Source organism: Daphnia pulex, chromosome 5 (genome assembly GCF_021134715.1).
Source record: "Daphnia pulex isolate KAP4 chromosome 5, ASM2113471v1".
NCBI lineage: Eukaryota > Metazoa > Arthropoda > Branchiopoda > Diplostraca > Daphniidae > Daphnia > Daphnia pulex.
In genome coordinates this window covers 8,616,966-8,640,114 of record NC_060021.1, presented here as the reverse complement: position 1 = coordinate 8,640,114, position 23,149 = coordinate 8,616,966, and the positions used below count along the sequence as shown (strand labels likewise).

Sequence of the window (23,149 nt, the reverse complement as noted above, 5' to 3'; positions counted from 1 at the left end):
CCAAAATTATTTATCTTAAGAAAATTGCTGCATTGTAAAAACTTTTTCATCATATTTATTAACTAAATTCAGTAATAATTGGTATTTCAATAGGGTTTATTTATGTTACATAGAGGTTACAAATATTCTCTCACTCATAACCAATGAGAAAAAGTACAGGTGATGGATGAGTGAGATGTTTAGCATAACATTCACTAGTGAATAATTCATTGAAATCACAGTTTCGCACAATTGGAATGTTGTCTCTTTAAAAGATGTCATTAACATTTTGGGCATTACAAGTAAACAATAAGTCGTCAATCCCGATATAAGTGAAAAAGAAACGCTGCAGCACTTTTAGTCTGTCTCACCAACAGGACAAAAAAAGAAGCTGCTGATTAAAATTAAACGGTCGCAGACAAAAAGAGTATTCATGTACCACGAAACAAATAGATAACGAAAAAGAAACGATTGCTCAGAGTGTGATTATGACGTAAGATTTTCAACCGAGGTTCTTGGAGAGAATCGCAATTCCAACTTGCTCATATCTTCGTCGTCATCGGACGGATCGGAAACTTCTTGCTGATGTGCTAACTTGGAGAAGCCGTTGGTACCGCCCAGTTTCCGATTGACGTGTTCTAATCTTTGAATCTGTCAGAAAAAAAAGATGATGCATCATAATGCAATAAAAGTTACTTAAATCCATCATGACTCATGCGGCTGATAGCCAGACACACATTAGCCAATTCCCAAAATACCTCAGCTTTTAAATCACCAATGCGATCTTGTAGTTCCCGAACTCGATCGCTGTCCTCAACCATACTTAATTCGCCTTCAGTTAACATTTGTTCATTCTGCACACATCAACATACATCAAAAATATGATTACACCATATGATAAATGAATGACATTCGTGAAAAATACGTCGAAACAAAAGCTGTCAACAATCTACCTTCATTTCGAGTTGGGATATTTTCTGGCTCAATTCGGCGACGTGTTGCGAGTGTTCGGCGTCATGAATGCGAGCCAGCATGGAATCTTCTCTCATCTGCCGACCAAATAAATAATATGAAATTTCAGTTCACACCCGATTCGTAGCTGACGTCATGCTCTTCGTCGTGATCCGTTACGAACCTTGGCCTCTAGGTCGGCATATTTCCGTTCGTGCTCCTTAATCTTACTCTGGTGCTCCTTGTCGAGCCTTTCAGACGCCTCCGTCTTGGAGACCAAGGCCTTGATTTCGTCGTCCTGTCGCTTGAGTTGATTGCTCAGCACTTGGTTCTGTGAAAGTTGATAGAAAACCGGTTATTATGGCCTCAAATAAGTCCCAGGGTTTTCCAGTGGGACAACAATAAAACATCTGTTTTTCTTCGATTTTCAATTACTTGAGTTTCCAGTTCCATGAGACGCAATCGGAGCTCTCGTAATTCAGTCACGGCTTCCATTTCCCGTAGTCTAATAGTCATCAATTCGTCCGACTTGTTGCCAGCCGATGACGACGATCGATTATTCTCCCAGAAGAGTAATTTCTTTGGAGTGGACTCGAGCGAAGTCGGTTGGTTTTCAGTCGTGTGCTCCTCCTGTGGACCACACGTACACAAATCAAGGTTAGAAATCTTCTTCAGTGAAATCGATCGACGTATACACGCAACTCTTGGCTCATTGGAGATTCACGTCGGAATCAAATCGATTCCGTCGCGTAACGTCAATCGCCTCATCGATCCATTCTTGAAAGAGCTTGGCAACGTCAAAGACGATCGATATTGCGTGTGTGCCGTCACATTATTCCGCTTCTCAACTCTGTCTTGAGAAAGGACGTTGCTGGGGGAGTAAACATGATTACAATCTCACCTGCAGATGGCGGAGCCATTGAGAACTCAATTCAGAGATTTTGGGACGCAGCTCTTTCAGGGCTAAAGTGGCTTCAGCTTCGCGTAGTTTGACAGCAATGAGCTCTTCCTGTAGAGCTAAAACTACATTGTCTGGGGTGGCTTCTCGTAGTCGCTTCTTGTCCTGGAGTTGAATTTATGAGATATTTTTATTTTCCGTATAGAGAACAGTAGGGCGGAAGAAGTTTTAGACTTCTGCAGTTGAGCTAGGATCGGATATAAAGTTACCTCTTCGTGTTCATGAAGCTGATTCTTCATGTCACGGATCATGGAATCCATTTCAGCTTGGCGGAGGCGGCCGCCAATTAACTGCTCTTGAAGGCACTGGATGAGTTCTTCCTTCTGCTTGAGCAGTTCGGCTTGCAGGGATGGTGATGTGGTAGGTTCCATCTCTAGGGACGACTGCCTAGAATAGTTCTATCGATCCCGGAAGGGAAAAAGAAAAGGGGGGAGAGAAAAAAAGGAGTATTAATTGAAAGGCGAATAAAGTGAGTGAGATGGATGAGATGAAAACCTCTTGTTCCATGTGTTTGAGACGCTGCTGGAGCTCACGCAGGTGAGCAGTGTTCTCAGCGTCACGTTGCCTGGACGCTTCCAGTTCACGTTTCAAGTGGAAAGTTGTTTCTTCCTGGTCAGCTCGACTGACTTGGCCGCGTACCAGCCGTTCGGCCAGCTCACTTGACTCCGTTTCCAGCATGGAGACTTTCTGGCGAAGCATACGGTTCTCGGCTCTCAGCCTCTGTCGAATGGGAACCAATGAGAAAAGCCACATGCGTGAATTCCCGCGTCGGCATCTCAAGTAATCCACAAATAAAATATAATAATACCCGGACTTCTTCCTGATCCTCTTGCTCCTTCGTCTTGAGAGCTGTGTATTCCTTTTCCCACTTTTTCATGCGCTTGGCGCTATATTTGACGTTGTAGGCGGCGACAAAAAGAGGATCTGGGCACGGATCAAAACGGGCCGGCACTTCCTTTTGAAAATACTGCCGAAAACCAAATCAAAATGACACAAGAAAAATAAAAGATTATAATCCTGTTATCTACTAAAATGAACAAAACGAAAGAAAAATACCTTGAGCATCCCCTCCATATCCTGAGAGAGAAGGTCTTCTTTGCCGAAGTTGAGAATGGCCACGGCCAACCGGAAAATAATTTCCATGCCATCAATCAAAAAGGCGTCCATCACCCTTGGTAACAGAAAAACCGAAAAAAAAGAAAAAGGAAAGAAACATGAATGAGCATTGTCGACATTTTCATGTTTTCCTCTCCGGTAGTTTAAATGCATTTGAACATGTTAGTCACGATGTTCTCCGACTGAAATAGCAGAGACCGGCCGGAATGCCGATAAAAAAGGAAAGAAAAAGGAAAGAAAAACTCAAAAGGAGGAAAAAGTTAGTCTCGGCTCGACTGAATTAGGAATTGGTGGGTGACTGTGTGCCGGCGACGCAATCGTACAAGGAGGAAAGAAATGGAAACAATAACAAACGACAACAATTCCGGAATAGTTGGCAAAGAACCCACATTTGTTTTCCCTTAAATACTTTCATTATTTCGGTTGCCCACAAAAGGGAAGATGAGAATTCCAGCCGACAGAATTTTCAAAGGTCCATGGCATACTTTTTTAGAAATATTGTTACTATGACTGGGTAGGATGTGGGGGCGTAGGAGATTTCCATATTGGCGTGGGTGGACTGCTGCTGCTGGAAAATGACTTTCCAGAAACGGTCAACCCCCCATTTTAGCTCGGCAGTTGGCACACAACGTCAAACAACTGGGTTTCTAGGTAATTTCTGTGTGCATTTGTATTGTTATATTACCTGCAAGCCACCGAAAGGGTCAACGTGGTGCTGAATAGGGTGAGGAACCAGCTGCTGGCGTACATGCTCGTGTCGAAACTCTGTGACAGGAAGTGGGCGTGGAGATCGGGCAACAATTCCTGCCATCACAACCAAAAACCACAACAAAGACCACGGAAATCAAGATCATTTTCTAGCATTCAAAATGTATGATAATTTTAGCGAGTTACCTCGACGAGATTCTTGAGTTGATACAAAACCAAACCCAACTCGGCCATGGAAGGTTTGAAAATCTCCCGCAATCGATATTCCTGCATCAATTTGACCACGACCGCAAAAGCTTCTTCTTCGGGCATCTATTCATTCGAAAATTGAGACAACAGAGCGTGAGCATTATCAAATCTTAATAGAATTTAAATAATAATCAAAAGAAAAAGAAAGAAAAAAGTAGCCAAAAAATGGGGGGGGGGGGGAAACATGACCAACTACACCACCATCCCCTTACGACGGTTGATAGCCTGCGCGTTCCTACATCTTTCATTATTTTTGAATGAAACGATCTATGGAAAGGCATTCCTTCACGGCATAGTGGGCGTGAGTGAATGATGGATGGTGATTATCCACTACTCTACCAACTACCAAGGCGATGATCTTTTCCCTTTTTTTTATAATATTTACTTCTTTCTTTCTTTCCTTTTCTACCACCGGATTGTCTATATGTACTGTACCTGCATGAGGAGGATGCCAACGATGAAAGCAGATCCCTGGCAGTAGCCCACCTCACGGTCATGCAACGAGTAGGCTTTCATGACGTTGAAGAGACTTTCCTGGCCCAGGCCATCTTTCTCTTTGAAGAAGTCGTGTTCGGGGTACGTGCGCGCTATGTCGCGACGGATGACCTATCATACATTTTTTGTTCAGGAAGGATGTGTTATATTATTATCATACCATCCACAGATCCATCACCGGATTGAAGAGATGATGAAAGAAAGAAGAAAAAAAAGGATGGAAACCTTTTCACAGGCGGATGTGGCTTTGATATACTCGGCGTATTGCGACTTGGCCGGCGAGTCATTGGCGCCGCACAGCAGTGGCCAGACGACGCCTCTGAAATGATGCGGGATCCCTTTGCGGACGAGGTCCTTGACGTAGGCATTTCGCTTCTTGTACGTATTGGCCCAGTCGGCCACCAGACGGCCCCAAAGGCTCCACTGATCCTCTTCGTTGTCGTCCGAACGCGCCTCTTGACTGTTGGCACTAGAACCTGTCGGGTTAGTCAAAATGCCAATATCCAAATTTTAAAAAAGAAGAAGAAAAATAACAAATAGTCGGAACCACGACGACTGAGCTGCAAGAGCTCTCGATATTTGCGTCGGTATATATAAATATCACATGGCATCATGGTAAACCAGATCCTCCCCTGCAGGGTATAGCCGCAGACCCGGGAGCAATGAGATAAGGCCGGCCATCTGCTCAGTTAGCAGAAGCTAACAAACACACACCACACACAAAAAGATCAAATTCCAGAGCTCTTTTCTTATATTCGGAGCGAGTTCTATTTTTCATCCGCTGCGCGAAACGAGTGGAGTCTAACCAAATCTTTTCATACATATTTAAAACCGACGAAATTAAACCTCGAAACTTATCAAATGGTAACCAAGTCGCGGCAGAGAGAATAACAAGATCTAATAATTTTCTAACTCCCGCGGGCAAAAAGAAGAAGAAGAAGAAAACTTTTTTGATTGGAAGTCCAAAAACGGACAACAACAACAAAAAGGCGAAAGAATGTAACAAAATGTCTACATTTCAAAACATAAAAAAAAAAAAAAAAAAACTAAATAAGAATAGATAAAAAGCAAAGGGAAAAAAAAGTTCGAAGGGTGAGGCGGGCTGATATCAGAGTTTCCTTTTGTGGATTTATACTGACGTCAGCCCGCTAAAATAGCCTTTAAAAAATAAAAAGGGGGCTATAAGGCACTAGAAGTAAAAGTAAAATAGTAGCAGCCATAAAAAGGAAAGAAGAAGAAGAAGATCTTTACCAGAGTTCAAAGAGATTTGCGACGCATCCGAGCTCTTGCGTGAATGTCCAGACGCGATACTGGTACCAGTTCCGGCCAACGAGTTCAGCGACTTGCTGTCCAGCTCGATCATCCTGTTAAAAAGAGACACCAGTCAAAATAATAACAACAATAAAATCCAAAAAGTAGAAAAAAGAAGAAAATAGACGACGAAAGAAAAATAAAAGGGGCGCATCCCATCAATCACTAAAGAAAATGTTTTATAAATAGTCTACGCCAACCGATCCAACCCTGGCTTACAGCCGGAATAAATATTAAAACCACGCTTCCACAACAGCAACAACAACAACACTGTTTGTGATCAATAATTCATGAGCATGTCGTCCGAGCACGAATACTTTTTTTCTTCTCCGAATTACTTAGTTGATTACTAAGAAATTTACAAGATAAACTAAAAAACAGAAGAGAAAACCGGCCACGAATAAAATAAAAATCGAAATGGGGGGTCCGTCCCTCCTACCCCAAAACAAAGTCGTCCGTGCTGCTGCTGCTGCTGCTGCCCAGTGCCAGCGAACCTTTCACACAAGGTGACACGGGCAGTCGGAAAACAAATGGAACTGTCAACGAGCGCCGTTTTTTGCCTCTCTCAGACTGGCAACAAGACATTTCAGGCAAGAGACGGGCAGAGATGGCGGTCACGACTGTTGCCGTGTGTGTCTCTATGTGAATATAACTAGTTGATGGGCGGATAAGGGCACACACACAGAGCCCCGGATGTGCCAACCCAAAAATGGGAGAAACCAAAAAGTCGCCGGGAATGTTTGGGAGTTAGGAGAGGGAGGGCTTGATGAAAAGTCGTGGAAACGGGAGAAACTAGTCGGATAACGCACGTGACACAATCTCCAGGCTTTGCGGGAAATGTCGGTGCTGCAAATGGGCTTGAAAAAAGCAAAAAGAAAAAACGAGAGAATCCAGCGCGCTAGAGAATAACAATAATAATAATAATAGCCGGCAATAAAAAGCTTCATGTTTTTCGTGAAGGGTAGGAGGGGTGGACACGCACGTGACGGCGTGTAGCCGAAACAAAAGAGGGGAGAGAGAAAGAAGAAGGAGAACGTGCTCGTTTGTTTTTTTGTCGTCGTTGTCGGTTGGTGGCGGTAAATAAAATGTGATTTTGTTTGTTGGTTCCTCACCGTTCAAAGTCGACAACATCGGGGACAACGGCCAAAAGGCTCAACGGATTGTGGAAGACGAAGTAATCCTCCTCGCCAGTGTCGTCGTCGGATTCGTCACTTTCTCTTCCATCTGCTCCTCTGTCGTCATCCGAGTCTAACTCGCACAAATCCGGCAACACGGGCGCCATTCATCTACTACTACCCCAAAGAGTTTCAGAGTTTGCCGGTAGTAATTCTTCTTCTGCCCCTTTCGGTTAAATATATTTTATTCATCCGGTGATGATAAACATCAATTTTTTGTTCCCCCCCCCCCCCTCCTTTCCTATTTGAAATGTGTCGGACGTAAAAGGGAAACAACAACCCGAATTCATCCGCTCCTAGTTCCCAAACTGAACCCCATAAACTACACACACCCTCCTACCCCCCTGGAGCCAAATCTCTTCTTTCTCCCGAATTTGATGTTTTCGGCTTTTTTTAGTTTTTTTTTTTAGTTTTTTACCTGTTGGTTACACACAGGCAACCAAAACACCAAAAGGACAAACTCCCAAAGTTTTTATTTTTCCACCCCGAAAGCCCCAAACTAAAAAACAAAAAAATAAGAAAGTAATTTGGGTCGTTCCTTTAAAAAGCAATTTCGGTTGGCCTAGACAAACACATTGGCGCTGCAACAACAACAACAACAACAACCCGCAAAGAACGAAACCAAAAAAAAAAATTGGGAGACCCCGATATGGCCACCCACACAATCAGGGTCGAAACTGATTCGAAAACACGCACCACGCTCCTTGTACACAAACACACTAGAGACTAGAAAAAAGGCAGCAGCAGGACCAGCCAGACGGACATACTACACACACACGACCAGGCAGTGGGGCGTGAAGCCAACGACTGGCGTGAGTTCGTTCCTTTTTTTTTTTTATTCTTTCCCAAACAGAGAGATTGACCGACCGACTGTGTGTGTGTTAGTAGTAGTAGTAGACGGTAAAAGCCGACTCTGGTGTGTATAGGGGTCGGTCCTGTATATATATCCACGCCTTCGAGCCATTTGCCTGGGCCACTGGTTCGGGCGAGGTCCCAACCAATCAGGAGCGAACATTCTTCCCCTCCCGCTTGTGTGTGTGTTTTTCAAGGAAAAAAATCTCGGCAGACTCTCTCAAGAGAGACACAGAACAACAAAAAAGATCATCATCATCATCAGCGAAAAAAAAAGGGACGTTAACGTTAACTTGGCAACGTTAACAAGAGAGAGAAAGAGAGTCGAGCCAAAGTATCTCTGGAATTTCTTCTTCCTCGTTGGGAGAACTTTGTGCGCTGCGGTGATTGTTTTTGTCACTACCCCCAACCATCTCACACCCGAAGGAAAAAGAGACAATATGTGGAATGTGCGTTTCATTTCGGCTCCTAATGGAAATTGAGATCGCACGTTTAATAATGATCGCGCCCCAAAAATCTGTCGCACGAGAAATCAAAAAAATGAAACAAAATTGAATCGACACAAATCGTACGGACCCCGTGAGACATTTGTAATGGCGTGTTGTGCGGCTGGTCCCGCGTCACGCCGGCAACGTCATTTAATTGAGAGAACTTGATGATGGAAATCGGAACAAACGAATCAACGCATCACAAATCACCAACGACGAGCGCCATCAAAGGAGGACCCGTCGTGTGCGGTTGGATGGGAGGTTTCTCCTATTGTTAAAGATAAATCTAACGACCCCGTTCAACCGAAATGATAATTAACTTATTTTCCCCCGTTCTGGTTCTGGGTTTTCCTTTTTCCCGTCGTTGCATTTCCCCCCGTTTCACAAGTAAACGAAGTGATGATGAGATTCTTTTCTTATATTCCGACGACCTTACCGCTGATTGACATGGCCGACGTCATGCCAAGTGAAAAAAAAGTCGTTAAAGCTAATTAAGATCATGCGCACTTAATAATGGTGTACACGCCCCTGCCGCTAGCAGCTCACGTCCTGTGATGGGCTCCTTAGTTAGTCCTTACCTATTGGCCTCCTCCAATTTAGCCAGAAGAGCGGCTTCTTCGTCTGGAAGAGCGGCCGGCGTCTCGGGTGATGACGGACTGTAGAATCCATTGATGCCGTTGTTGTTGTTGTTGTTGTTCAACGAGCACGGCAGACTGCAAGGGCGGGAGCCACCGAATTTCACCTGCAAAAAACGGGAATATTTCCAACAAGACAAAGGAAAGAATATTAAATGAAAAAAGAAATATTATTATTTCAGTTATAAGACTCCCATCATCACGTAACCGCTGTGAGTGAAACGAAACCGCGCGAGCGCTGGATGTCGATGACACCAAAGCCCAAACGTGCGGTGCTCCAGAAACCGTAATAATAACGCGACCGCACCTTATAGCCCAGTGAGCGATCGGTCGTAATCTTCTCCTCCTATTCTCTCACGTCATTTTCAAGATAAAAAGCCAAGCCAACCGAAACTATTGGAATTTTCTTTCTTCCAAGACTTCGACACGGCCATACACGTAATAGCGTTTCGACGATATGATAATAATATAACTCAATTGTTTGTCCTCTCCGCGGGCCATCCCGGTGTGGTTATTAGACAACTGTTGACGATCTTCTTTTTGGAAAAGAGAAAAATTTCCTCGTAAATTCCGTGTTCAACAACCAACAAAGAAAAGAGCCGAGCCCCTGTGTGTCTTGTGGGAGGTAGAACGCAGCGGGAAACACACACACCTGATTCTTTCCCGATTGTGTCATCCCGCCCAGTCTGAAACCAAAACCCATCTTTCATATTATTTTCTCCGCCCAGAAAATGTCATTTTACTTGGTGGGGGTCAATGGACGGGCGATGAGATTTTATGCGAGTCCTGGCGTCGTGTTGAATGGCTACAACTAGAAGATGGCCGCGGTAGGTCTTTTATTTACGCCGCTTCACAAAAGGATGTAAAAATAAACTCGAGCGGCCAGCGGCTTTTTGCCGGCCGCAAACAAGCAGAAGGAGAATGCCCACATGGCCCCCCCTTTTTTATTCGACCGACCGTTGTTGTTGTACTAATATCAAGTCTCGTTAGAAACCCAGAAGCGAAAATAAACGAGACGTTTAAAAAGAAAACCAGGGAGAATGATTATACACGAATGATTGCAACGGGATTTCTCGTCGTGAACGAGGGCCGTGTGATTGAGAACCACAGACGAGTTGGTCTGAACTGGTTGTCGTGTTTTTGCTCATGTTCAACCCGGTTGGAATGTCAGTTCACTTGGTCGTTTGTTCTCAAGGATCTAAGATGGAAGGGCTTCTTTTCTTTTTCTTTCTATCACTGTTAACAATTTGATGAATCATTGTGTTACTAGTTCTCCAGTTGTTTTCTCGCAAAGAAAAGTTCGTTTCCCAGGGAGCTCGGGCAATTCAGGTAAAGGTGGGAGAGTCGTGTGTTTTCTTTGTACCTTTTCAACCTTATCGTCGTAAATCTTTTGTAACGTTTCCCATACGCAACGGATTTCAACCATTATTTTGTTTCTTCTTCTTCTTTTCTTTCTTTCCCGTTTATGGATAGAAAAAAAAACGTCCGTTCCAGAATGTCCAACTATCAAATGGATTCGATACATAGCGGGGCGCGGCCGAGCGAAACTATAGTCACGTTTTCAACCCCATTCCTTCCTTCCCTGTTCCTTACTGGTATTCACGACTGCTATCAGGGCGGCGTATTATCATAATAATAAAATTAGCATTCATTGGATTTTTTAAAAAACGATGTTGGTTTTGGCGATTTCATTCATTCATACCGTTTCAGCGGCGCTTTGCCCGCCGCGCCCGGCATCGTCAACCTGGCAGTCTCCCCGGTAGATGTCCTTCTTGACGGGCTTGGGCGTCGTCGTCATTGTCGAACTTCCATTGACGTGCTGAGTCGACGAAGATGACGGAGCAGATGATGAAAAGACGGCAGAAGCGATCGCTTTGAGAGGTGACTGGACTGAACTGGTCAGAGACGAAGTGGAAGCCATTCCGTCTTCAGTGACTTCTTCCTCCAGGGCCATCAACACCGGCCTGTGAACCGTTCCCAATCCGACGTCATCGCCAGAATTCCTACTGAGAAGACCAAATCAGAAATAAAAATTAAATAAATAAATCATCAATCGATATGGCTCATCATCCAACGGCAAAACATTCAATTTGGACATTTTAAAAAATATTTTTAAAAGAATAAAGGCGGGGTTTTTTAAAAAACAAACTGACAACTATTTAAGGAAAAATGTTTTTTTCTTTTTGGGCATAATTATTGATCGTCGGCATTTCTAATTAATGCTATGCATAGGGTGCAGCAGCCAGCTAATTATAATTGGGCTCTTCTTAGCTAGTAGGTACTACCCCCTCTCGGGATGGTCCGTGTTGTTTGTGTGCATACACCGGTTGTTGTCCCGACCGGATTTTCCCATCGTGACCTACCGTCATTTCCACCCGTTTTTAATAAATTCCACCCAAAAGAACTCTGGGTCATAAATCCCGGAAAGAAATGTAAATGCCAATATCGTTGACGTCGTCGGTTGGTCGCCGGGATAGCGATCGATGAGCAGCCCCGATAAACTTTTGATTGGTATTTCGCCAATATCGAGACGTCGTCGTCGGTGGGGGGCTACGGCAAACGGTAAACTGCACGACGCCTCGTGTCGCGGGAGGAATGTCTCATCCAGTTGTCGACTGCCTCGTCGGAGAAAATCGGGGATAAGAGGATAAAGGCGACGCCAAATGCAATGGACATGGACGATAGCAACTAGAGGCAGCCGTCGTCTTTCTCAGCTCTTATTCGCCAGGCGCCGTCGTTTCTCCTACTCTCTCTGTGTGTGTTGGATCCATTCGTCCCGATGATTTGTCCCGAAACGCAACGCACAAGTGGGGCATATCGATCCTGGCTTCCCTCCCCCCTTCTCAAGTACTCGGTCGTCCTACACGTCGACGTACTGTGCTGCTGCTAGATATACTACTTGCGTTTGAAAAAGAGAAAAGAAAAACAGAAATGTTGCTCAGACTCTTTTTGCTTAGCGCGCTCGAGTGAGATGCCAGATTGCCAGATTGTCATGAAATATAGTATTTATCACGATAACATCAAGAGAAACGAACGAAATAAATTTTAAAATAACAAGGAGATCCTTCTCCTGTGTTTCTTTTTGTTTTTAAATCCAGGCCGTGATTTTTTATGTATTTTCTTCTCCTGGGAAGACGCAACATCTAGAAAGAAGAAGATTCACAGGCGTGGTTTTTTTTTTTCTTTTTAAATAGGCGACTAATTGGAGTGCGGTGCGACATCACGCTCCGGTGGCGGCACAGGAGGAGGAGTCGCAGAAACAAAAAACATTTCACCCGACACTTTTAAACTTTTCGTCTGTTTTTTTCTTGGGTGAAGAAACATTTCGAGCAAAACGGACGACCGAGAGAACCAACGCACAAAGTCACGGAGACACAAAGGAAGAAAAAAAAAGGGGGAATGAGGGGAGCAGACAACCGACGATGGCGTGACCGGCGGTACGAAAGTTCATTTTGGTGAATTTTTCCAGAGAAGAAAAAAAAAGTCTCTAGACTTTTGCCTTTGGTGGTGTAATGAGTAGAATTCTACTGGGGAGGGAGGAGGAGAGAAGCAGAAACTTTTCCAAGACTATATGCAAATGGCGCGGCTTCATTGAAATTCATCTTCTGATTCAGCACAAACTTGGGCGTACGGTACTAGTTTTCCCCGTACTTTTCTTTCTTGGGTGCTGCTGTTCCTCTTTGCTGTGTGTCAAACTCACTAGCCGCTAAGAATCAATACTTTACCGGGAAGACTGGGGAAACTCGCTCAATTCACTGTCGGGACTTGTCAAACGTAATCAAGTTTCCCCGCATCCATTCCAATTCGAGATTGCACACGAGATTTCTCTCCTTTTCATTGAATACAAACGTAGAGACGTTGATGGAAAATAAGCAACTCGAGTTTCCTCTTAAGGATCACCATAAACATAAAACTCGACTGTTAAAAAAGAACTTTGAGATCGATTCGGCCTCCCTTAACGTCCTACAACTACCGGGAATTTCAAATGAAATTTCATAAGAAATTCAATAGCATTGAGGAGAAAAAACTGGAATTTTTTGTATCCCCAGTCTGTGGAATTCCACCCCAATAGCCCAGTGACCGAACATTTTCAATAGAAAAACTACCTGGAAAACCGGAATGACATCAAAGAAATGTCTGTCACGACCGACTAGCGGGGCAGTCGGTCAGACATTTGATTTGTCCATCGAAACCAACGGAAATGACTCCCGAAAATGGAATAAATAATTGAAACCGACAGGATAAAGAATAATCGACATCATACATATTTCTTTTTCGATTTTTAATGAAGGAATAGACGAGTCACGTGTGTCTATTTTAGAAAAATCGAAAGGAGAAAGTTGTCGTCGTGGCCTTTATAATCAAAAGGATCGATCGTGATATCTACTAGATACGTATTTTTGTTGTTTTTGTTTTCATTGTTTCAGAAATTCAATAGAAGCTGGCCCTTACATTCTTCCGACTACATCCATCTGTCAGTCTATAACATTTAATTCTTTTATTAGTACTAGAAATATAACGGCGAGCTGTACAAAAAAATGTCAAGAATTTTCTCTCGTTCATGGCACTATATTTTTCGCCCAAAAGGAAGGTCACATTTTCGGCGTGTTTTTTTGAGCGGGTGTAGTACCGCGAGAATGGGAGCCCCCCTTTCCCTCTCATTCAGGACAACAATGAACGAAATTTGTTTTTATTGCCGATTCGTTCTTATTTCTTTTTCTTTCCGTCGACGACTCGATAAAATTTGGCAACAACAACAACAAGAAACAGCCGAAAACGTTCGACTCTTTTAATGGACGATCTAAATTTAAAAATAAAAATATAGAAAAAGAGAGAGAGAGAGCGAAGCAAAAGTTTAACACGCACTGCGAGTGGGAGCTGCTGCTGCTGCTACTACTACTTGTACTCCCATCCATCGGTAAACGTTATTTTTGCACGCTTTCCCTCAAGGGGCCCATCAAAGGGATTAGGGCGTCGGCCGGGCTAACACGAGCCCTTGTTTAGTATATCTACCAGCTCCGCAAAATGTTATAATCCCAAAACAGAAATCTTTCCCAAAAACAAGTATTAAAGTAATGGTCACGATCGTTTTCGGGATCTCTCGACGCGTCGTTATTCACCGATTCTCCCGTGATTTCTCATTTGACCTTTTTTCCTTTCACCAGGAGAAGAAAAAACGAACCCAACTCCCAACCCCCTTGTAGTAATCTCTCTCCTTTATCTAACGTAATAAATGAGAAGAGCAAACCCATTCAACTGATCGGCTTCGTTCATCATTCACGACGCACTGATTCGACATCATCCATCACGTCACGCGTATCCCCCCCCCTTCCACTCTGGTGATGGGACTGTGCGTATGAATGATGCAGTCGATGAATCGCCCGTCTCTTTTCTTGCCTGTGTTACTCAGTAACACAAGTACTAGGCTCAAATAAAAAAAGGACCAACGGGGATTCAATGGCCAAAACATTATCGGGATTGTTTTTGGCGTGTGGGAAAGCGGTTCACTTCACCCTGACACGAAAAGAAGATGAGGAGCAAAAAACAAGACACCACCACGCAAAACCAAAAAATAGAAAATTTGTTTTTTCGCTTTACCAGTTTGGCGATGGTGGAATTTTCTGAACGGCCTTGTAAATCCATAACTTTTGAATCACCATAGTGTTTCGATGATTGATTGTTTACGTTTCCAATCAAATTTGCATTGGCTTTTACCAAGAAAACACTTTGTTGCCAAGAAACAAAATAACCAGTCAGAGACAACACAACTGTTCGGCGAGCTGCAACGATAGCGACTGAGGACCGTTCACGAGCAAACTCAACGTGTTATTCCGGTACAAGAAGAAGAAGACAACACACAAAAAAAGAAGATTGGTGGAGTTCCCGTTCATCGAACCAAGTGCAACGACTCAAAGACTACATCCAGTCTCGAACCAACATCGTATATATATATATATAAGACCAACGTAACGAATTAAATGGCAGAAGCCCCTAGGCGAGTGGGCCGGTGCCTCCTGGCTGGCCGTGAGAGAAGGAGGAGCTTGTGAAGGGAGAAAAAAAAAGATTCATTTGATTTTTCTTCAAAAAAAGTTTCTATTGCGAGAAACTAATATTTTTTTTTTAAACCAAACCTTTCACTAGTTGCGCGCCATTCTTCACTTCTGGCGACTACTTACCCGACGATGATGATGACAACCTTTCACCCCCAACAACAGTCTCTTTTTTCTCTGGGCTGAGAGAAAGCCGTTTGGCAACTTTCACACGTCTCTCCCCTCAGAAATTGCTGGGCTTCCTTTCCCTTTTGATACACATTTCCCCGTGCCCAGTGCCAAAGTTCCTGTGCAATTTGAATTGCAAACGAAACAGAAAGAAGAAGAAAAAACAGGCGGTCGGGGAAAATTGTGTCGCGTGTGCTATCACGCAATTTCTCCAAGCCTATCCTCAGTGTGTGCGTATAAAATCTAAATGCTAATTGCATCCTCCTTCCTTGACCGCGGACGGAAACTCTCGGAAACATTCTCAGCTGCTGCTGCTATCGTCGATTCTACAAAATGAACAAGAAAAATGCTGGAACAGACGGCACGCAGGAAAGAAAAAAGAAAAAAACGCACAGGACATGGACCTCATTCGATCCACTTGAGTGCAAACGAATTCAAAAAACCAAAAGTCGGCGTCCCCTTTTTTCTTCGTTGTGCTAGAGGAGCCTATATAATCAAAGGACATGCCTCCGGTCATGGCCATTTCACGCCAAAAACAAAAAGAAAAATATTCTCCCGAATGGCAGACATTGCAAGCGCCGGACGACCATGACACAATCGGTGATGAAGGGAGTCCCGCGGCCTGGCCCCTACTCGAAACAGCCGCACTTGCTGGGCCGCTCGATCGTTTATTACTTGGCAGAAGAGGCATTCAAACAGAGAGGAGACGACAAACAGCAAAGCGAATCGGTGCCGCGCATCCATCAGCCATTAAAAAATACGGGGCCGTCCTTGTGTGGGCACCGCAAACATCCCTAGCAGCTCGAAGGAAATGCGCAGGCTATTTGTTGGGAAATGTTTTCCCAACAACGAACGAACGAATGAACGAACGTCAAATGCCCATTTCGACAGACGCACGTGTTTGTTGGGAGCTCAGCAGAAAAAGGGTTGATATCATCATCATCATCATCATCACGCGTGTCCTTTTTGAGAAAAACTGATGATGAAAACATCGATTGAGGACAAGTCCTAATAATTGAGGACAAATGATGATTTATAAAAGAAATAAACGAATAAAACAAAATAGTACCAGTCGGAAAAATGGCTCGCAAAAATATGGCCGTCGTAGATTTGAAAAAAATACGACAGGAATTATTTTACCCACACACACACACATGAACAACAAGAAAAGATGTAAAAGAAAAAATAAACTCCGGTAGATAATATATAAAATCCCGCCCATAAATGCGCCCGATGGCTCCACAATGGGAGGCTATCAAGTACATAAACATTTTGGTCGTCCTCTTTTTTTCCCCCCATTTTTCCTCCTTTTGTTGTTGTGTGAGGATGATGCAAAAATTCACGACTCACGTCATAAACTATTGGCCTTTTTCTTCTCCCCCTTCTTCCTTTTTTTACTATATTTTATATTTTATCCTTGCGAGGAATATATCACATCTGTAATGTGTCGTATTTACACCCGGAGCGCGGACAATAACCCTTTTCACGCCGGATCCTGTCTGACCCGGACGTTTGATGAAAATTCACGACACAAATGTGCGGGGGGAAATTGACTCACACGCAGCTAGGGAAAAAATAAAATACATTTCTATATTATTAACTCTTAATCGATTTTTCGGGTGTGTCGACGACCGCACCCGGTAGTAGCTGTGCGGATGACGTGCCAACGACGTCAGCGCGTTCAAAAAAAAAAAAAAAAAATGTTATTTTTTTCCCCTGCCGTTTTCCGGGTGTCAACAAACGAGTTTTTTTTTTTTGCTTTCCTGGAACATTAACCAGAGTTTCAGCCCTCCTCCGTTATGATCGTAACGCGGCAACATTTTGTATCGAGATGTTGGATGATAAAAACGTATTGGTTTTTCCTCTTTGAAGGAGAACTGATTTTAAATGGAATCAAGTTACTTCTACTGTATCTTATTTTTTCCCTGTTTGTATTGTTTGGCTTTTACGCCATTTGTCGACATTGTTTACCAGAACACTTGCATTCAATCAGAGGCGATTGGAATTGATTCCCAGAAGTTCCGCTTCACATCGCCCAAATCGTCGACGCTTTTAGCGTTCAATCAACTCTGCTCTTGATGGGAGCGAATTAAGTAAATAACATCCAGAGTGAAAGGAGTTTTAAAGAAAATTGGTCTGAAAGAAAAAAACGAAGAAGAAGAATTACCAAGGGGGGTGAACCAAGACGAAGCCAAGGGAAATTAATGATTAGAGAAGAAGACTGTGCAAGTTCGCCTGGTAGAATCATCATCAAAGAGCAATCAGGAGGTAGGCTAGCTAGCCACAGCCTCTCTGACAAGTTGATGACTTTCTGGCCCCCCCCCCAAAAAAAAAAGAAAATGAGAAAGACATACGTTCTCTTCTAAATTCCACATAATGTTTATGGTTTGTTATTTTCGCTCCTTTTCCCAGTTTTTTCCTTTTTTTTGCGCTTGGTCACGAGTTAATGACGGCTTTTTGAGGGATTCTTCTTCTTCTCCGTCTGACGAAGAAAATACAATCCTCTGGGAGGGGAGGAGGAAGGGAAAAGAGTGCAAGAAGAAGCTTTCAGATAATCACTAGTGTCTTTCTATGGTAAAAGCCAGCCAAGGGTATAGAGAGAAAGAGAGAGAAAAGTCTTTGCAATCGATTTTCTCTTCTTCTCTTTGACAAGGACTGGACGCCAGGGAATGCGGATCAGGACGGGAAACAAAAAACAGAACCCCCCAGCGCTGTCATTCAGGCAATTCATTTCGCAGTTAACGATTACGCATCTATACCTTCAGGGAGAAGACTGAAACAAAAAAAAACAAAACCTGCAACAAATCTACTGCGTCAAACACGCGACAATTATCGTGTAATAACAAGGAAAATCGCAAATGTGACGTAGAAAAGATTTTCGGACGAAAGAAATTTTGACTGAGGAGAAAAGCCATTAGTAACTATGATCTTATAGTTGTGTGTGTGTATATACTCTGTGTGGCAGATAAAGAGTCGTCCGAGCGGAAGGACCGCCTCCGAAACACAAAACTTGGAAATGGCTGGAGAGTGCAATTCCGAATAGAATACTGTGGGCGAAAAAAAATAATAATAAAAGCGTTTTTCCATCCAAAACTTGCACATCTCTCTCTCCTCTTAACTTTTGACGTGTGCATAGTGGATGCCCGTTGTTGCTATTACTGCTTACCCCCCTCCGCCGCCCTAGTCCTTTATTGGCTGACTGGTACGAAGAGGATCCATCAAAGGAGCTTTCAAGTCCACACACACACAAACATACAGAGGGAGAGAGATATAGAGTTTGGCAGTAAAAAGAAAAGAAAGAAAGGAAAACAATAATATATATCTAGCTTTCAAAAATAAGAGAAAGATGGCCGGATCGATTCCGGAGCAGAGTTTTTTTTTTCTCCTTAAGGCTACAGGCCATGTATGTTTTAAAAAAGTGTTGCGCAGGCAATTTCTCGCAATGTTATTTTAGTCGATTTTTTCGAGGTTTTCTATTTTCCGACCCAACAAAATGTGTGTGGGGGAAAAGCTGAACTGCTGCGTCAGCTGGGGGGGAATTGGTGTGCAATGCACACGAACGAACGAACGAACGAACGATATATAGGTTTCAAGGATGAAACGCCCCAGTGACCCGACACTCTGGTTTCCTCCCGTCGCCCACATTTGTTTGTTTTTGTCTTTCGTTTCGTGAGTGCGGTGCCTTATACACGCTCTTACCCCAATCCCGTTTGGAAAAAATTTCGTTTCAAAAAGCCAAACCTGGATTCGGTGGAGTTGTACATATAACAAGTTCCATCTCGAGGACACAACTCGTTATATTCTATTCAGTCAAATAACCCGAATCTTCATCGACTCGACTCTGGCGGGGTACGTGAACTTGATCGCGATCATACACTTGATAAAAGCGGAATCGACGTGAATGCGGAGAGATTGTTACCGTTACTAACCGGATACAGTCGAGCGAACATCACAAAAAGTTGTACGAACAAAAGAAGAACAGTATTATCGCGTATTTTATCTGGTATGAAAAGAAATGTACTTCTTTTCTTATCCTCTGAGAGGAAAGAAGAAGAAGAAAAAAGGCGTAGTCGATTCGGCAACGGCGACAAAGTTAATCAAGCCCAACAGGACGCCAGAGGATTACGATTGGACGGCGTGATAATAATAATCATCATCATAATAATAATAGAGCCTTTTGACTCTTGGAAAATCCCAGCTAAAGCTCACGTGACGCTCGATTCATCCAGCGGATGAATTCCCAGATGTCACCTTCAGCCCAAACGGAAAGGGAAAAGAGAATAAGAGTTAATATAGTACATTTTGTGATGTACCGAGTAACGGTGAATGTTGAACATCTCGTGATGTCGCCCCATTACACCCACGTCCAATTCTATATGGATCCCAGGCTTCTGGTTTTATCCTTGACTCTTGAGAGGTTCTTTTTCGAGGACTAGAAGAGAAAGCAGAAACCTTAAAGCAAACGGGACCTTGGGAGTTTGTTTTTCAAAAGTCAAAATCGCGAAAATGAGTCGCGGGGCAACCGTCACCCTTGGCTGGAAATCATTTGAGACGGGAGAGAGAATTCACGTGCGTCTGACGACGATACGCATGTGACACCTCGTCCATTTTACACACGCGCCAGAGGTTCGTATTACGTTTTTACGTCATTAAAACAAAAAAAGACTCGAGAGAAGGACAAAAGTGGGTTCGTTTTGTTTTTCGGCGGAGGGGTATTTGACCAGCTGCGTTGTGTTATTTACCGTTAACTGGGGGGAAGAATTGCAAGAGAGGAAAAATGCATGTCCCGTTTAAACGAAATCGTTCAGCGTGATCTATCAGCTGGAACCGTGTTTGGGACTCTCGTGAGAGAAATGCGGGAGTGATTACGAAATGGCCATCCTCCAAAGTCAGATGGCGAAAACCAATTTTCAAAAGAAAATTGCCACAAAATTTCATTTTCAAAGAGGCAGGGAAATTTCACATCGAAAATCGCTGGACAGGAACCGATGAGAGGCTGAACCGAAGCCAAAATTTGGCCAAGCGATGCGAACATCGACTGCCGTACAACTAGTAGATGGAACGAAAAAGGAGTAATAAAAGTCGCCATAAAACAAAACACAATAAAAAGACAAACCAAACAAACTGAAAAAAAAAGAAACAATGGGTGTGTTACTGTCACTGTGTATGTGCGGAGGAGTTTTCCATGTGAAAAAACCAGACAGTATATTTGGCTACGCCCATACGGGTACATGCGTAACACCACGTCAATTATCCAACTCTCTCTCTCTCTTGATTAAAGTGAGAGTTATAAATCTTCTATTCAAATTTAACCAAAAAAAAAAGGGTTGGGGATTTATTATTTCAAGCCCTCCAAAAGACTCAACATTTCAAGAGTTGAAAAACAAAAGATGGCGCGCAGGCGCGGCATCCCCAACGGACAATACCTTGACATACACAACAGAGGGCTTCTTCTTTGATAAACTTTATTTATAATATAAACAAAAGCAGCCAAGTTCAAATTCGATTGGCAACTTTGGATGGGGGAAAAAAGAACAATAAAGCTTTATTCTTCTTTTTTATTATTCGCCAGAGACATCATCACTTCCGGTGGGCGATGGATGTTGTTGGGCAACATCGACTTAAACTCTTCAAAACCAAACTAGGAAAGAAAATAGAAAACGCAACACGGTTGGGTTGATCCCATGGCCTCGCGGGTATATCTTTTCCACGCAGTGCTATAACCAAAAGGAAAACTTTCATTGGCCTCCCCTGAGCTGCACTGCTGCTGGCCTGCGTGAAATCTAGGACATAACATCCACCTCCTCCTATACCCATTGAATAAACTAAAAATGGACTAGATGGGTCGGTCGTTGGAGAATTTGCACACCTGGCGTCACTGACGCACCTGCACACATGATGAAAGCATTTCGATCGACTCGACTAAACACTCGTTTTGAGAGTGTTTTACACGGGTGTACATTGCTACCAAGAATGGAGAAAAAAAGGATGACACCTAACCGAAAGAGAAAGATGGCTTTAGGCTATTCTTCTAGTCATTAAAAAACTGTTTCTACCTTTCCCTCCCTTTCTAGCCTCTTTTGGACGCTTTCCGTCAGGTGAGTGAACTCGCACAACGGCTCAAAAAACGTTCGACTCGGCCAAACACAGAACAAGATAAGCCAAGAAAATGAAACAATAATGTTGGTGTGGACACTCACCTTAAGATGTGGTCTTTGTCTGGATGGTGGCTGGACTAAAGATGTTGTTGAATCAAGGTGTGTGTGTATATGGAGTTGCAGGATAGCAGACGAGTCACAGAAATGTTAAGAGACCGCTAGTTCATGTGACCTCGGACGACGTGGTTTTTCATAAAAATAAAAGGGGGCAACGAGTGGAGCTGCAGCACACACCAACAACACACCAACCCACTCTGGTCTCTGCCGCCGCCTTCAGTTCGGTCTTGCAGCTCACGAACGACAACGGTCCGGACACGTTCTGCCTCAGAACACTATACACACACATTCTGGGTGTCTCTTGCCTTTTGGCTTAGTTCCCAACCTGCGCGCGGCCCATTCTTTTTTTTTTTGGTCAGGTGATTTAGACATCTAGCGGTCATTTGAGCAAGTTTCAACTGTCAGTCAATAGGTGGCGCTGGGGAGTCGAATCGTAAACAAAAACAATCGTGTTTGTTTGCATGAAAAAATCGAGAACAACCGTTCGTTCTTAAGGTTTCTCTTGGACACATCCGTACGCCAACACACGACACGATGTGTTTAAAACAAGATCGTTTGCACCGGTTGGTACACACGCACAAACTGTGTGGCGTTGTTTTTCTCTGGCAAACAAACGAAAAAGGGGGAGAAAAAGGAAGACCTTCCCCAGTCAAAAACCGGGAAATGATTCCAGCGACCGGGAATCCTCTCCTCACCTTTCTCGATATCCTGCTTCATTTTTTTTAAGTGAACACGACAGTTATCAAGTAGAAGAAGCCAAAGATGTTTCTCGGGGGGTTGTCGAATCAACGGGATATTTTGAATATGCGAGGGAGAGCTAAGAAGAAGCTCAGAACCAGGGCACGTAGAACATAATATACCGCAAAAGGGGTTCGTTCATCCCTTCTCCAACCCTGGAAATGAGTTATTTGACGTAATGTCAATATATTAAGGCAACGGTCCACAATATGTTGACAACGACTTCTTTTTTAAAAAGAAAAACTCTTGCAGCTACAGCACTGTACGGTCCGTGTCCAGTGGGCGGTATATTACGTCAGGGTGCGCTCAGGACGAGCCAAGAAAACCCAGCTGACATTCCAACCCCGAATCTCCTGTACACATTCTTATGGGGACAGAAAGAATTCTCTATCAGACGCTTGTTCAGAAAACGTCATCCGGCTAGCGCAGAATCGATACACAAGAGACGCGGAAATGAGCTTGACACAAGTCACATAATGTGTGCCGTTGTCCTGACAATCTTCCTTTACCAAGTGCCAAATAGACAAGAAAAACGTGTCGAACAGAAGAAGAAAAAACCAGAAATGAATACAAATTTGTTGGGTTTTTATCGCTTCCAATGTTTCCGACAACTACACAATCTTGAGAGACCCGTTCAGGACGGCTGCAATCCGTTTAGAACTTTTAGATATGACATTCTTCTTCTTCACGGGGGCGAAATGTGATTATCTGCGCACGATGACTTTGAAAGCTGCTGGAAATGTTTCATTTGAAATTGTTGGAAGGCAGGAAAACGATGAGGCTTCTGGGATTTTTTTTAACAAAGAACAGAAGGTATTATACAGAGACGACTGTTTATATTTGAACCAGTCAAAGTAGCTCAGAAAGACTGGGGGCCTGCTTAACAATAGCTAGCTCTTTCAGCAGCAAAAGAGTTCCTCTCTATATCTCTCCCCCTCACTCAGTCATTCAAAAATGTCGGTTTGGAGTTTTTCGAGTGATGAGGAAGGGAGAGGGGTTCCCTGTCCGTTGAATAGCCTCAGCACGTTCCAGCTGGAACGATCTATATATACGAGCCCTAT

General features: G+C 43.5%; 1 protein-coding gene across 6 annotated transcripts; it reads right to left on the bottom strand.

The window, feature by feature from the left end:
• Positions 1-78: 78 nt before the first annotated feature.
• On the bottom strand, positions 79-21,629 carry LOC124194244 (ecotropic viral integration site 5 ortholog-like). 6 transcript variants are annotated; one of them, XM_046588340.1, is made up of 18 exons: positions 21,336-21,629; positions 10,620-10,920; positions 8,861-9,024; positions 5,708-5,820; positions 4,682-4,932; positions 4,397-4,567; positions 3,899-4,024; positions 3,690-3,808; positions 2,945-3,059; positions 2,697-2,855; positions 2,384-2,608; positions 2,098-2,286; positions 1,832-1,993; positions 1,366-1,560; positions 1,115-1,261; positions 933-1,028; positions 738-833; positions 79-630 (listed from the first exon to the last, which is right to left on the bottom strand). In XM_046588340.1, exons 2-18 carry the CDS (start codon positions 10,869-10,871, stop codon positions 466-468), a joined length of 2,745 nt encoding a protein of 914 aa, XP_046444296.1. In that variant the 5' UTR covers positions 10,872-10,920; positions 21,336-21,629; the 3' UTR covers positions 79-465. The 6 variants fall into 6 exon arrangements, with proteins under 6 accessions (XP_046444296.1, XP_046444299.1, XP_046444293.1 ...); XM_046588343.1 differs by having other exon boundaries at positions 10,620-10,923; positions 21,336-21,366; XM_046588337.1 differs by lacking the exon at positions 21,336-21,629 and adding an exon at positions 14,516-14,895 and having other exon boundaries at positions 10,620-10,923.
• Between the last annotated feature and the right edge of the window lie 1,520 nt (positions 21,630-23,149).

Coding starts and splice junctions, on each gene's coding strand:
- LOC124194244 (XM_046588337.1), bottom strand. CDS start 14,577: ATGGTGATTCAAAAGTTATGGATTTACAAGGCCGTTCAGAAAATTCCA. Junction 9,025..10,619: donor GGCAAAGCGCCGCTGAAACG/GTATGAATGAAT, acceptor CGTTTTTTGCAG/GTGAAATTCGGTGGCTCCCG. Junction 834..932: donor TATCCCAACTCGAAATGAAG/GTAGATTGTTGA, acceptor TGATGTGTGCAG/AATGAACAAATGTTAACTGA.